The sequence below is a fragment of the Nerophis lumbriciformis genome, linkage group LG20 (genome assembly GCF_033978685.3).
Source record: "Nerophis lumbriciformis linkage group LG20, RoL_Nlum_v2.1, whole genome shotgun sequence".
Lineage (NCBI taxonomy): Eukaryota > Metazoa > Chordata > Actinopteri > Syngnathiformes > Syngnathidae > Nerophis > Nerophis lumbriciformis.
In genome coordinates this window covers 4,928,828-4,941,996 of record NC_084567.2, presented here as the reverse complement: position 1 = coordinate 4,941,996, position 13,169 = coordinate 4,928,828, and the positions used below count along the sequence as shown (strand labels likewise).

The window sequence follows — 13,169 nt, the reverse complement described above, 5'->3', positions numbered from 1 at the left end:
AATGGTGCGTAGGTGGAGGAAGCAAGAAGATGACCTGCGCCAGGTAAAGAAGACAAAACAGAGTTTCCGAGGGAACAAAGCAAGATGGCAACTGTTGGAGGACAAACTCGAACAGTGGGTTGTTGAGCAGAGAGCAGCAAGCAGAAGTGTCAGCACCATCACTATTCGAATGAAGGCAACAGCGCTAGCAAGCGAACTTCACCTGGATGATTTTAAAGGTGGTGCTTCTTGGTGTTTCCGGTTCATGAAAAGACGCTTATAGACTACGGTGTCGTCACGGACTACAAAGGCGGACTCGCACAATTTTTCAGGATTTATAGAGATCCCAAATACAGATCAGCAGGTACCAGAAGGTAAGAAAAGTTGTGTTTGCATAATATTGCGAAACAAAGTGCCAGATAATATGTCTTACCTTATACACACACTTTTCAATTCGGACACCGAAGACGAAGAATTCGAAGGATTTACGAATGAAGAATAACTTCAGAAAGTGAGCGCTATGTTTATTTTGTGTGTTGTGACATTAACGTTCGAGCAACATTATGTTGCTATTGCTCTGCACTATTTTGAATTTTACTATGTTTGTGATTGCACATTTGCGTACATTTTGGGACAGAGTTGTTAGAACGCTGGTTTTTAATATATTATTAAAGTTTGACTGACCTATCTGACTGTTTTTTTGACATTCCCTTTAGCGCAGCGTAGGCGCGGCTTATAGTCCGGGGCGGCTTATAGGTGGACAAAGTTTTGAAATATGCCATTCATTGAAGGTGCGGCTAATAACCCGGGGCGGCTTATAGTGCGGAAAATACGGTAAATGGTTTTGGTCCAGTGTGTTTCAGTAAGTGTAGAGCCAAACCAGGTTTGGGAAAAAAGTTTTTACCCCAAACTGAGTAATTCAATGTTTTTTACCTTCAGTGTGCGTTCTCTTGTGTTCAGTCCAATGGCTCTTAGTCCTAAACTTTTTACCACAAACTGAACAATTAAACACATTTTCAGCAGTGTGCCTTTTCATATGTTTAGTCAAACTTCCCTTTTGAAAAAAGCTTATACCACAAACTAAACAATTGAAAGTTTTTTCTCCTGTGTGTGTTCTCATGTGTTGAGTCAAATTCCACTTTACAGAAAAGCTTTTACCACAAACTGAACAGTTAAATGGCTTTTCTCCGGTGTGTGTTCTCAAGTGTTCAGTCAAATGGCTCTTCTGAGTAAAGCTTTTACCGCAGACTGAACAATGAAACGGTTTCTCTCCTGTGTGCTTTCGCATGTGTAGCGTCAAACTTGGTTTTGAAATGAAACTTTTTGCGCAAACTGTGCAATTAAATGGTTTTTCTCCTGTGTGCGTTTTCATGTGTTGAGTCAGGCAGCTCCTGTGCGTGAAGGTTTTTGCGCACACCGAACAACTGAATGGTTTTTCTCCAGTGTGCGTTCTCGTGTGTTCAGTCAAATTGCTCTTCAAAGTGAAGCTTTTGCCACAAACTGAACAGATAAAGGGTTTTTCTCCCGTGTGCATTCTCATGTGTTGAGTTAAAAGGCTTTCTTTACTTAAGTTTTTACCACAAACGGAGCAGCTCAAACCTTTTTTACCTCTCTTCTTTTTTGAGTGTTTGTTGTCAGTGTGAGTCCTCATATCACCTTCACAGTCTGTATCGCTGCTCAAAGACACTTCAACCTCATCTTCAGCCTCACTATCTGATAGTGGCGCTAAGAGGTTGTCTCCTTGTGGTTTCTCCTCATCATCTTCAGTCTTTGCCGAGACAACAGTCAGTGGCAACTTGGTGAGATCAGCTTCCTCCAGACACTCTCCCTCCTGAGTGATCCAGAGTTCCTCTTCTTCCTTTTTAATGCGGGGTGGCTGTGGAGTCTCCTGCTTCAAAGTGGATCTATCCCCCTCTGGCTGAGGGGAAACTTCTTCTGGATGACCAATCAGCTGATGGACCTCTGCAGACACAAACACACTTGTTAGCTCGGACATGATCCATGAGATGTTTCTCCTTGAACTCGCTTCACACTTTCTTGTATGTGAGCTATTGGCTCCAACGGTTCACAGATTAAATAGATGTTTTTATTTTATTTTGTTGCTTAGATGATTGGTTCAATGAGTTCAACTAATACAAACATATAAAATCCAGACTGCCCGGAAGTTAAAGGGGAACATTATCACCATACCTATGTAAGCGTCAATATATACCTTGATGTTGCAGAAAAAAGACCATATATTTTTTTAACCGATTTCCGAACTCTAAATGGGTGAATTTTGGCGAATTAAACGCCTTTCTATTATTCGCTCTCGGAGCGATGACGTCACAACGTGAAGCAATCCGCCATTTTCTCACTTTCGTTGGTGTGTTGTCGGAGGGTGTAACAACACGAACAGGGACGGATTCAAGTTGCACCAGTGGCCCAAAGATGCGAAAGTGGCAAGCAATTGGACGAAATTTGTTCAAAATACGAGGGTGTGGGGAAAGCCGACGAAAATGGTCAGTCGTTTGTTCCGCACACTTTACCGACGAAAGCTATGCTACGACAGAGATGGCAAGAATGTGTGGATATCCTGCGACACTCAAAGCAGATGCATTTCCAACCATAAAGTCAAAGAAATCTGCCGCCAGACCCCCATTGAATCTGCCAGAGTGTGTGAGCAATTCAGGGACAAAGGACCTCGGTAGCACGGCAAGCAATGGCGGCAGTTTGTTCCCGCAGACGAGCGAGCTAAACCCCCTGGATGTCTTGGCTCACACCGTCCCTTATGCCACCGAAGATGATCAAGAGAAGAATATCGACCCTAGCTTCCCTGTCCTGCTGACATCAACTCCAAAACTGGACAGATCAGCTTTCAGGAAAAGAGAGTGGATGAGGGTATGTCTACAGAATATTTTGATTGATGAAAACTTTATTCATTACTCGCGGTTTTACGTAAATTATTATACATAAACTGTGTTTACCAATAATTTAGCTTAAAAACATTTATTTTTTTCAATCATTCGAGTAGTCTTGTGTAATGCAGTATTTTGTGTCTATTTAGGTATGGTTAACCTGAGTGCTGAAATCGTGGAAAAATATATGTTCTTAGCGCGCCTGAAATGGACTGTCTGCACTCTCAAAGTGCATGTTGTTGCCAAATGTATTTCATATGCTGTAAACCTAGTTCATAGTTGTTAGTTTCCTTTAATGCCAAACAAACACATACCAATCGTTGGTTAGAAGGCGATCGCCAAATTCGTCCTCGCTTTCTCCCGTGTCGCTGGCTGTCGTGTCGTTTTCCTCGGTTTCGCTTGCATACGGTTCAAACCGATATGGCTCAATAGCTTCAGTTTCTTCTTCAATTTGGTTTTCGCTACCTGCCTCCACACTACAACCATCCGTTTCAATACATGCGTAATCTGTTGAATCGCTTAAACCGCTGAAATCCGAGTCTGAATCCGAGCTAATGTCGCTATAGCTTGCTGTTCTATCCGCCATGTTTGTTTGTGTTGGCTTCACTATGTGACGTCACAGGAAAATGGACGGGTGTATATAACGATGGTTAAAATCAGGCACTTTGAAGCTTTTTTTTTAGGGATATTGCGTGATGGGTAAAATTTTGAAAAAAACTTTGAAAAATAAAATAAGCCACTGGGAACTGATTTTTAATGGTTTTAACCCTTCTGAAATTGTGATAATGTTCCCCTTTAAAATGTTTCCGTTGGACTACTTGCACTGGAGCACGGATGAGAGCGGGTCATAATGTAGGCGACATGGCCATGAAAGGAGATGGCTCAAAGAAAAACAAGCTGAGAGAGGAAAGGACTCAAAGAAAACGACAAAGGCTGTCAACATGTTTGTAATCATTTCAATCTGAAGAAAAAAACGGAGCTATTATTTCAATATGACTACTGTATTTTCCGGACCATGGGGCGCATCGGATTATAAGGCGCACTGCCGATCAGTGGGTCTCGTCAGGTCTATTTTCATACAAAAGGTCTTTTTTTTCTAAATGTAAAAGACTTCCTTGTGGTCTACATCAGTGTTTTTCAACCACTGTGCCGCGGCACACTGGTGTGCCGTGGGATACAGTCTGGTGTGCCGTGGGAGATTATCTAGTTTCACCTATTTGGGTTAAAAATATTTTTTGCAAACCAGTAATTATAGTCTGCAAATGATGTGTTGTTGTTGAGTGTCGGTGCTGTCTAGAGCTCGGCAGAGTAACCGTGTAATACTCTTCCATATCAGTAGGTGGCAGCTGGTAGCTAATTGCTTTGTAGATATCGGAAACAGCGGGAGGCAGTGTGCAGGTAAAAAGGTGTCTAATGCTTAAACCAAAAATAAACAAAAGGTGAGTGCCCTTAAGAAAAGGTATTGAAGCTTAGGGAAGGCTATGCAGAACCAAACTAGGACTGAACTGGCTACAAAGTAAACAAAAACAGAATGCTGGACGACAGCAAAGACTTACTGTGGAGCAAAGACAATGTACATGACATGACAATCAACAATGCCCCCACAAAGAAGGATAAAAACAACTGAAATATTCTTGATTGCTAAAACAAAGCAGGTGTGGGAAATATCGCTCAAAGGAAGACATGAAACTGCTACAGGAAAATACCAAAAAAAAGAGAAAAAGCCACCAAAATAGGAGCACAAGACAAGAACTAAAACACTACACACAGGAAAACAGCAAAAAAGTCCAAATAAGCCAGGGTGTGATGTGACAGGTGGTGACAGTACACCTACTTTCAGACAAGAGCTATAGTGATGCATGCTTGGTTATGCTTTAAAGTCATATCCAACAATTGCAACGACTTTTTACTGTCAACTGAGTTTCGTTTTTTTAGTGATTTCTGCTGGTGGTGTGCCTACGCATTTTTTCAAAGCTCTTTGCTCAAAAAAGGTTGAAAAACACCGATCTACATAACATGTAATGGTGGTTCTTTGGTCAAAATGTTGCATAGATGATGTTTTACACATCATCTTCAAGTCGCTTTCTGACAGTCGCTTCAGGATGCGCCGTTTTGTGGGCGGTCTTATTTACGTGGCTCACCTTCGACAGCGTCTTCTCCCCGTCATCTTTGTTGTAGCGGTGTAGCGTGCAAAGACGGGGGTGGAAGAAGTGTCAAAAGATGGAGCTAACTGTTTTAATGACATTCAGACTTTACTTCAATCAATAACGGAGCAGCATCTCCTCATCCGTGGCTCACTAGCGCAACAAGGCCGGAAATGCGTCCCGTGAAAAAAACGTCCGACCGGAACTCTCTAATAACTAAAGTTCCTTGGGTGAATAATATAAACTCACTACACCGGTATGTTTTAGTGCTTCATGGCGAGTTTACTGACAGATATAAGTAAGAACTTTACACTACTTTATATTAGAAATGGCAACAGCGGAGGATGAATGTCCCATAACCAGAGGTGGGTAGTAACGCGCTACATTTACTCCGTTACATCTACTTGAGTAACTTTTGGGATAAATTGTTCTTCTAAGAGTAGTTTTAATGCAACATACTTTTACTTTTACTTAAGTATATTTATAGAGAAGGAACGCTACTTTTACTCCGCTACTTTTATCTACATTCAGCTCGCTACTCGCTACTAATTTTTATCGATCTGTTAATGCACGCTTTGTTTGTTTTGGTCTGTCAGACAGACCTTCATAGTGCCTGCCTTACTGGTGACGTTTCACTTCGTTCCACCAATCAGATGCAGTCACTGGTGACGTTGGACCAATCAAACAGAGCCAGGTGGTCACATGACCTGACTTAAACAAGTTGAAAAACGTATTCGGGTGTTACCATTTAGTGGTCAATTGTACGGAATATGTATTGTACTGTGCAATCTACTAATAAAAGTTCCAATCAATCAATCAAAAGTGTGAAGGAAAAAAGATACTTTTTTTATTTCAACCGGACATCCCGTCAAAAGCCTAAAGACTGACCGCACATGAGGACGTTCCTGTCTTCACAATAAAAGTGCCGCTCCATCGCGCCTGCGCTTTCAAAACAAGAGTCTCCGAAAGCCAGCGCAAACAAGCTAGCAAGCTAAGGAGTTTGACGCCAATATATTTCTTGTAAAGTGTATAAAAACGAATATGGAAGCTGGACAAATAAGATGCCAAAAACCCACCACTTTCATGTGGTATTAGACAGAAAGGAGGAACTTTTCTTCTCCTCCATTTGAAAACGTGGACGTTACCAGCACTACTGTCTGATTCCAATCAACACAAGTCATCAGAATCAGGTAATACACCAACTTATATTCTTGTCTTCATGAAAGAAAGGAATCTATATGTTAAACATGCATGTATATTCATTAAAACATCTTTAACATGTAAACAAAAACAGCTAAATAAATACATATAAATTATATACTGTATATATCAATGTATATATATATATATATATATATGTATGTATATATATATATATATATATATATATATATATGTGTGTGTGTGTGTGTATGTTACTCATCAGTTACTCAGTACTTGAGTAGTTTTTTCACAACATACTTTTTACTTTTACTCAAGTAAATATTTGGGTGACTACTCCTTACTTTTACTTGAGTAATAAATCTCTAAAGTAACAGTACTCTTACTTGAGTACAATTTCTGGCTACTCTACCCACCTCTGCCCATAACAAGAAGATAGAGAAAAAGAAGACGCTTATTGACCACAAAGGCGAATTTTCAGGACTTATGCAGATCCCAAATCCAGATCAGCAGGTACCAGAATGTAATAAAAGTTGCTTTTGCATAATATTGCGAAACAAAACGCCACATAATATGTCTTACTTTATACACACCATAATAATACTCCTATGTTGAAGCACAGTACAATCCATCAAGCGGTGTGGCTTCATAGCTTACCAAAGTCCTACTAAAACATTTTGATGGATTTTTGAGCACCATGTGTAATGTTCTATATTTTCAATGGAACATATAACATTTTGGTGTTGTTTATTTGAATCATATTGCAGTATTTTGTCCTGGGCATGACGTTAAAGTGCATCCGGCAGTGGAGGCTCCTCTATGGGGTTTTGGGGCACTAGGAGGTTAACCCCTTTACTACTGTTACCCCAGGTGGCCCTTGGCAAAGGCTTAGTACCTGACTGCCCCCTAGCCAGGGATACGGTTAAGACCGCAACGGCGGAGCAGGCGGAAGATGGTAGATTTAAGAACTACCACAACGGCTGGGATGGTGGAAGAAGGCTGCAGTAGAAAAGGGTCCGCAGTCGTCTTGGACTCCATGCCACTGGACCCTGACCCGATTCTGTCAAGGATTGTGTGGTGACTGTCTGTGCACCAGTCTCCCCACGTTAAACAAAGTCACGCACAGGCATCCTCCATAAAGGGATATACCCCTACCAGGAGGATCGTCATACACGTTTGAGTGACTGCCGATGATTGCAGTCTACACATATCTCTTATGTGTGACTGCCATCATATTGCAGAGCCCGCCACTTCCTTTTATTTGGCCATCAAAAGCCTGGAAATAATATGTATCACTAAAGTACTGTAACTTTTCTTACTAAATGTATTTTGTCTTTCTATTTTGGGAGAAAAAAAAAAAAAGTAAATAAATGATGAATGGGTTATACTTGTATAGCGCTTTTCTACCTTCAAGGTACTCAAAGCGCTTTGATACTATTTCCACATTCACCCATACACACACATTCACACACTGATGGCGGGAGCTGCCATGCAAGGCGCTAACCAGCAGCCATCAGGAGCAAGGGTGAAGTGTCTTGCCCAAGGACACAATGGACGTGACTAGGATGGTAGAAGGTGGGGATTGAACCCCAGTAACCAGCTACCCTCCTGATTGCTGGCACGGCCACTCTACCAATTTCGCCACACCGTCCCTCTATGTAATCGTAAATGATGTTAACTTAAATATTGTCTAATTATGCAAAAATATATTATCAAACATTGAAACCATTTTTAAAATAGAAATACATACTAATACCGCATTCTTCGGAGTATAAGTGGCTCCGGAGTATAAGTCGCACCGGCCAAAAATGCATAATAATGAAGGAAAAAAACATATATAAGTCGCACTGGAGTATAAGTCGATTTTTGGGGGAAATTTATTTGATAAAAGCCAAGAATTTATTTATTTGATAAAAGCCAAGAATAGACATTTGAAAGGCAATTTAAAATAAATAAAGAATAGTGAACAACAGGCTGAATAAGTGTACGTTATATGAGGCATAAATAACCAACTGGTATGTTAACGTAACATATTATGGTAAGAGTCATTCAAATAACTATAACATATAAATGATAAATGGGTTGTACTTGTATAGCGCTTTTCTACCTTCAAGGTACTCAAAGCGCTTTGACACTACTTCCACATTTACCCATTCACACACACATTCACACACTGATGGAGGGAGCTGCCATGCAAGGCGCTAACCAGCAGCCATCAGGAGCAAGGGTGAAGTGTCTTGCTCAGGACACAACGGACATGACAAGGTTGGTACTAGGTGGGGATTGAACCAGGGACCCCCGGGTCGCGCACGGCCATTCTTCCACTGCGCCACGCCGTCCCCCATATAGAACATGCTATACGTTTACCAAACAATCTGTCACTCCTAATCGCTAAATCCCATGAAATCTTATACGTCTAGTCTCTTACGTGAATGAGATAAATAATATTATTTGATATTTTATGGTAATGTGTTAATAATTTCACACATAAGTCGCTCCTGAATATAGGTCGCACCCCCGGCCAAACTATGAAAAAAACTGCGACTTATAGTCCGAAAAATACGGTAATAATGATTTCAAAGCAAGTTATCCATCAAATTGTGCAATGTAAAAGTAGCAATAGATTTCATGGTCAAATTGTGAAATTTACTGTGGTTTTAGAGTATTTTTCTCTAAATGAAAAAAAAAACTGTACTTTTTTTACTGTAATAAACTGTGTTGCAGTTTTGGCATTTACGGTAATACACAGAAAAATCTACAGTTGTTGATTTGCGGAAAAAACAAACAAACAAACTGGCAGCTCAGGTGCCAAAATTTTACAGTAAAATTCTGGCAACTGAGCTGCCTTTTCTTTACCATAAAAACAGCAGTACCAGGGTTTCCCGCAGCGTGTTGTTGTTAAGGCGGCCGCCTTAACAAAAAAGAGCCACCGCCTAAACTAAAGTCTTAACAAGCTGCTCCGCTTAGTTCTGCCTCTGTCAGTACGTCTCTGCAGCACCCAGCATTGTCCCACCCACACAACCATCTGATTGGTTACACGCAGAGCGGTAACAGCCAATCAATCAGCAGTGCGTATTCAGAGCGCATGTAACAGCCAATCAGCAGTGCGTATTCAGAGCCCATGGCGTCAGTGCTCCTGCGGTGTGGTGAGCAGAAAGGTGTTTAGCAGGTAAGCATCAGGCAGCGGACTCTCCCCAAATGATAATAAACACCTCCCAGTCAACTACTAGTAACATCATTATGAGCCTGTTGACGTTCTAGAAATATAAGCGGCAGCTCAGCTCGCTCGCAGTCCTTGAGGTGAAGGCTAATTAGCTTTTAGCGTAATGTTAGCTCACTGTACGGTGTGTGTGTGTGTGTGTGTGTGTGTGTGTGTGTGTGTGTGTGCGCGCGCGTGTGTTACGGACAGCAAAGCCCTGTCTGTCTGAGAGAAAGACAAGCATTATTGACCTACAGTTAACAACTAAGTTATTTCACTTGACCTTTTTCTGTGTTGATGGAGCTGTGTTGAAGCAACAAAATAGGACACTATGTTAAATGAAGAGTTTCTGTCTCTGATTGTTGATATAATAATGTAAGTGCATCATTAAGCCTACATGAACTCCATGGTGTTCAGGGATGAAAAGTCTCTCTCATTGCTATTGTACTATTTTTTCACCTATAGTTACATTAATCATTAATGTAGCAGCCTAGTTTTGAATGGCAGGGTCCCTGCTATCACATGTTGATAAAAATATAACATTTACATAATAAAAATCAACTTCAGGCTTCCCAAATGCCGTAATAAATTAAGCATGATGAGTTGAACATATGTCATCATGTGGCATAATAATTACATACTTAGTATCTCAGGTAACTAGGACTGTTTTGTTTTTACTTTAGGGAAAAAATATCGAGATATATATCGTATATCGGCATTCAGCAAATGGAGCAGAAAACACAACCAAAAATTGTAGGCTTCTTCACGCGACAAAGCTGGCCTACGTCACCGCAGTCTGTAGTCTATTGCCCCCCCAGGCTGCGGTGGCAGCGACAAGGTAGAGACGTGATGGCGATAGGCCGAGTTACACCGATCCTTACACCCATCCACCCACCCACCCCCTTCCCCGGTCTGTTCTCCGGAGGGACACCACCTTAACTAACACATTTTCTGGGGGAAACACTGAGTACTGTTTTTTTTTTATTTACAGTAATATACACTACATTTTGAGGTAGCCTATCTTAGATGCATTGAGGCGGGGTACAACCTGGACAAGTGGCCACCTCATTGAAGGGCCAACACAGATGGAACAGCCAACATTTTTGCTCACATTCACACAGTAGGCCCAATCTAGTAGTTCAAATATATTCAAAATTACTATTTGTTGTGTGTTGCCACATATGATCATGCAGCAACACACCACCGCATTCATACATTGCAGTATGGAAACTAATGCTACAATTGTATTAGTTGCAATCATTACACGATTAATTCAAGTAACAAATATTTTTCGTCTAATCGAATAAATCGATTAATCGTTGCATCTCTAATTGTGATTTTTTTTTTTTCATTTGTGCAAATCTAGTGAAATGGGGCCACCAAATAAATCCCGTTCAGGGCCCCAACAACAGCCTTGGCTGTGACACTTGTGGAGAACATCCCAATCCAAAGTTGAGAGTAATGAAATGATTCTTGTTCTTTATTACCTCCAATCCTCTGCACGTTGATGTAGACATGTGGTCCAGTCTTCTCTTCACATCTCTTACTCTTCCCCAACATCTCTTCTTTCACATCATTATTTTCTTTACACAAGCGCTTGTTTTGCTCTTCCACTTTCTTCATTTGACTTTTGCATTCTTTCATCTCCTCTGATGTGAACTCCACTGCCTTCTTCAAGCTAACAATCATGGCGGTCCTTTGTTTACGTTCTTCAACATATTCGGCTAACTTTTCGTCAACGCTCTTTTCAGTCAGGATTTTTTCTTTGTTGAAAACTTCAACTCGTTCATCTTTATCTGCAGTTTTCGTCTTTATCTCCGTTGGTGATTTGCTGGAAGTTGATTCTCTTTCATGTTCTCTTTTAGCGGACGTCGCCATCTTAGCATAGCAGTAGTCGTCCATCTTCTATCACGTCTTCAATCTTCACTTCACATATCACTCCATCACTCCGAACACAACTTCCGTTTCGTGGGATTTTGACAAAATTGATGTTTTGGAATATATTTAGCTGTAAGATCGGACAATTGAAACATTTGCAGGAAGTCACAGCCGTTCATTCCGCAATCTTAGCAAACCTTCCCCGATCCGTTTGCCCATGCGCCAAAAGTCAACAACTTCCGTATTCTACATTAGCAGTTTTTTCAAAATAAAACAAAGTGTTGATGAGCCTAATTTTTTTAACATGCATTCATTATATATATATATATACATATATATATATATATATATATATATATATATATATATATATATATATATATATATATATATATATATATATATATATATATATATATATAAAATGAATGCATGTTAAAAAAATCAGTGACGTGCAGTCATGGAAAGAAAAAAAATGTAAAAAGAAAAAAAAAATATTAAATTGTTATATGTATCCAGTGATTATACTATAAAGTTATTTTCCATTTAACTTCACCAGTTTTAGATTATTTTTATTCAAAATCGCTGAATTCTCACATTTGCCGTTCAAATACTGAGAAGAGACGGTGCGGTGAACAGCAGCCAGTTGAGGCACGTCACTCAGTGCCTCAACATGGATTCCGCACTCGGCTAACTGCTGGCCTGCTGTGCAGTGAGACCGTATTGCTATATGAATTATATTATACATTTCCATAGTTTAGTTAGCTGAGGTATATAATGTACAGTGTATTTTGTCAACAACTGTATGTGTGTAAAGTATTTCTTGTGCTGAGCAATCATAAAACTGCTGCAAAAGACGCACTGGCTGAGGCTCGCCTCCTGCAACCCCGCCGTAGAATTGTTATATCAACTAAAGCCCACACTTAAACTTTCCACGTGCAAGATTGAATCTATTTAAAAAAGTTATTTCATAAGAAGCCAAAAAGTGCAAAAACAATAATGTTCGTGTTGGAGGAGTTGTGAATGACTGCAGGGCCACATCATTAGGTACACCTGCAGACTGCAGGTGTACTTAATTCACAACTCCTCCAACACGAACATTATTGTTTTTGCCCTTTTTGGCTTCTTATTAAATAACTTTTGTAACCTATTTTCATGGGCTTTTCTCTTTGTGATGTTAAGTTCCTGTTATGCGCTGTTATACAGTATATGCCTTGAGCTCTTATTTTGAAGGCGCTAAGAGCGGAAGTGATGACACGGAGTGGAGCGGAAGTTTTTGAAAGAAGGTAAATAAAGTGGTCCTCGTGTAAACTGGAGCCTCCGTGTTTGTTATTTTGTAGTTTCATACAGTATAGGCGACATTTATAAACCCTCGGTTACACTTTTTTAAATAGATTCAATCTTGCACGTGGAAAGTTTAAGTGAGGGCTTTAGTTGTGGACTTCATTTATAAGTAAAGGTAAGACTATAATAACGTTTTTTTTTATTAAATGTCCTTTTTTGTGTGCTACAGTTTGTATGTGTAAAGTTAAAGTTAAGTTAAAGTACCAATGATTGTCACACACACACTAGGTGTAATGAAATGTGTCGTCTGCATTCGACCCATCCCCTTGTTCACCCCCTGGGAGGTGAGGGGAGCAGTGGGCAGCAGCGGTGCCGCGCCCGGGAATCATTTTTGGTGATTTAACCCCCAATTCCAACCCTTGATGCTGAGTGCCAAGCAGGGAAGAATGCTGGTATGAGCTTTTAAACATAACCCGTTAACTGCTGCCAATCAAATGGTGAATAAGATACTCTTTAGGGTTCATATGTTTGTAAATCTGACTGTGATGAAGTCAGTGCCTCACCAGCCATCAACCTCACCGCACGTCACTGATATATACATATGAAATGTCCATATTTTTAAAGGAA

General features: G+C 40.3%; 1 protein-coding gene across 1 annotated transcript; it reads right to left on the bottom strand.

The window, feature by feature from the left end:
• Positions 1-832: 832 nt before the first annotated feature.
• LOC133619217 (uncharacterized) lies at positions 833-11,428 on the bottom strand. The gene is made up of 2 exons (XM_061980154.2): positions 10,868-11,428; positions 833-1,941 (listed from the first exon to the last, which is right to left on the bottom strand). Exons 1-2 carry the CDS (start codon positions 11,280-11,282, stop codon positions 899-901), a joined length of 1,458 nt encoding a protein of 485 aa, XP_061836138.2. The 5' UTR covers positions 11,283-11,428; the 3' UTR covers positions 833-898.
• Positions 11,429-13,169: the final 1,741 nt, after the last annotated feature.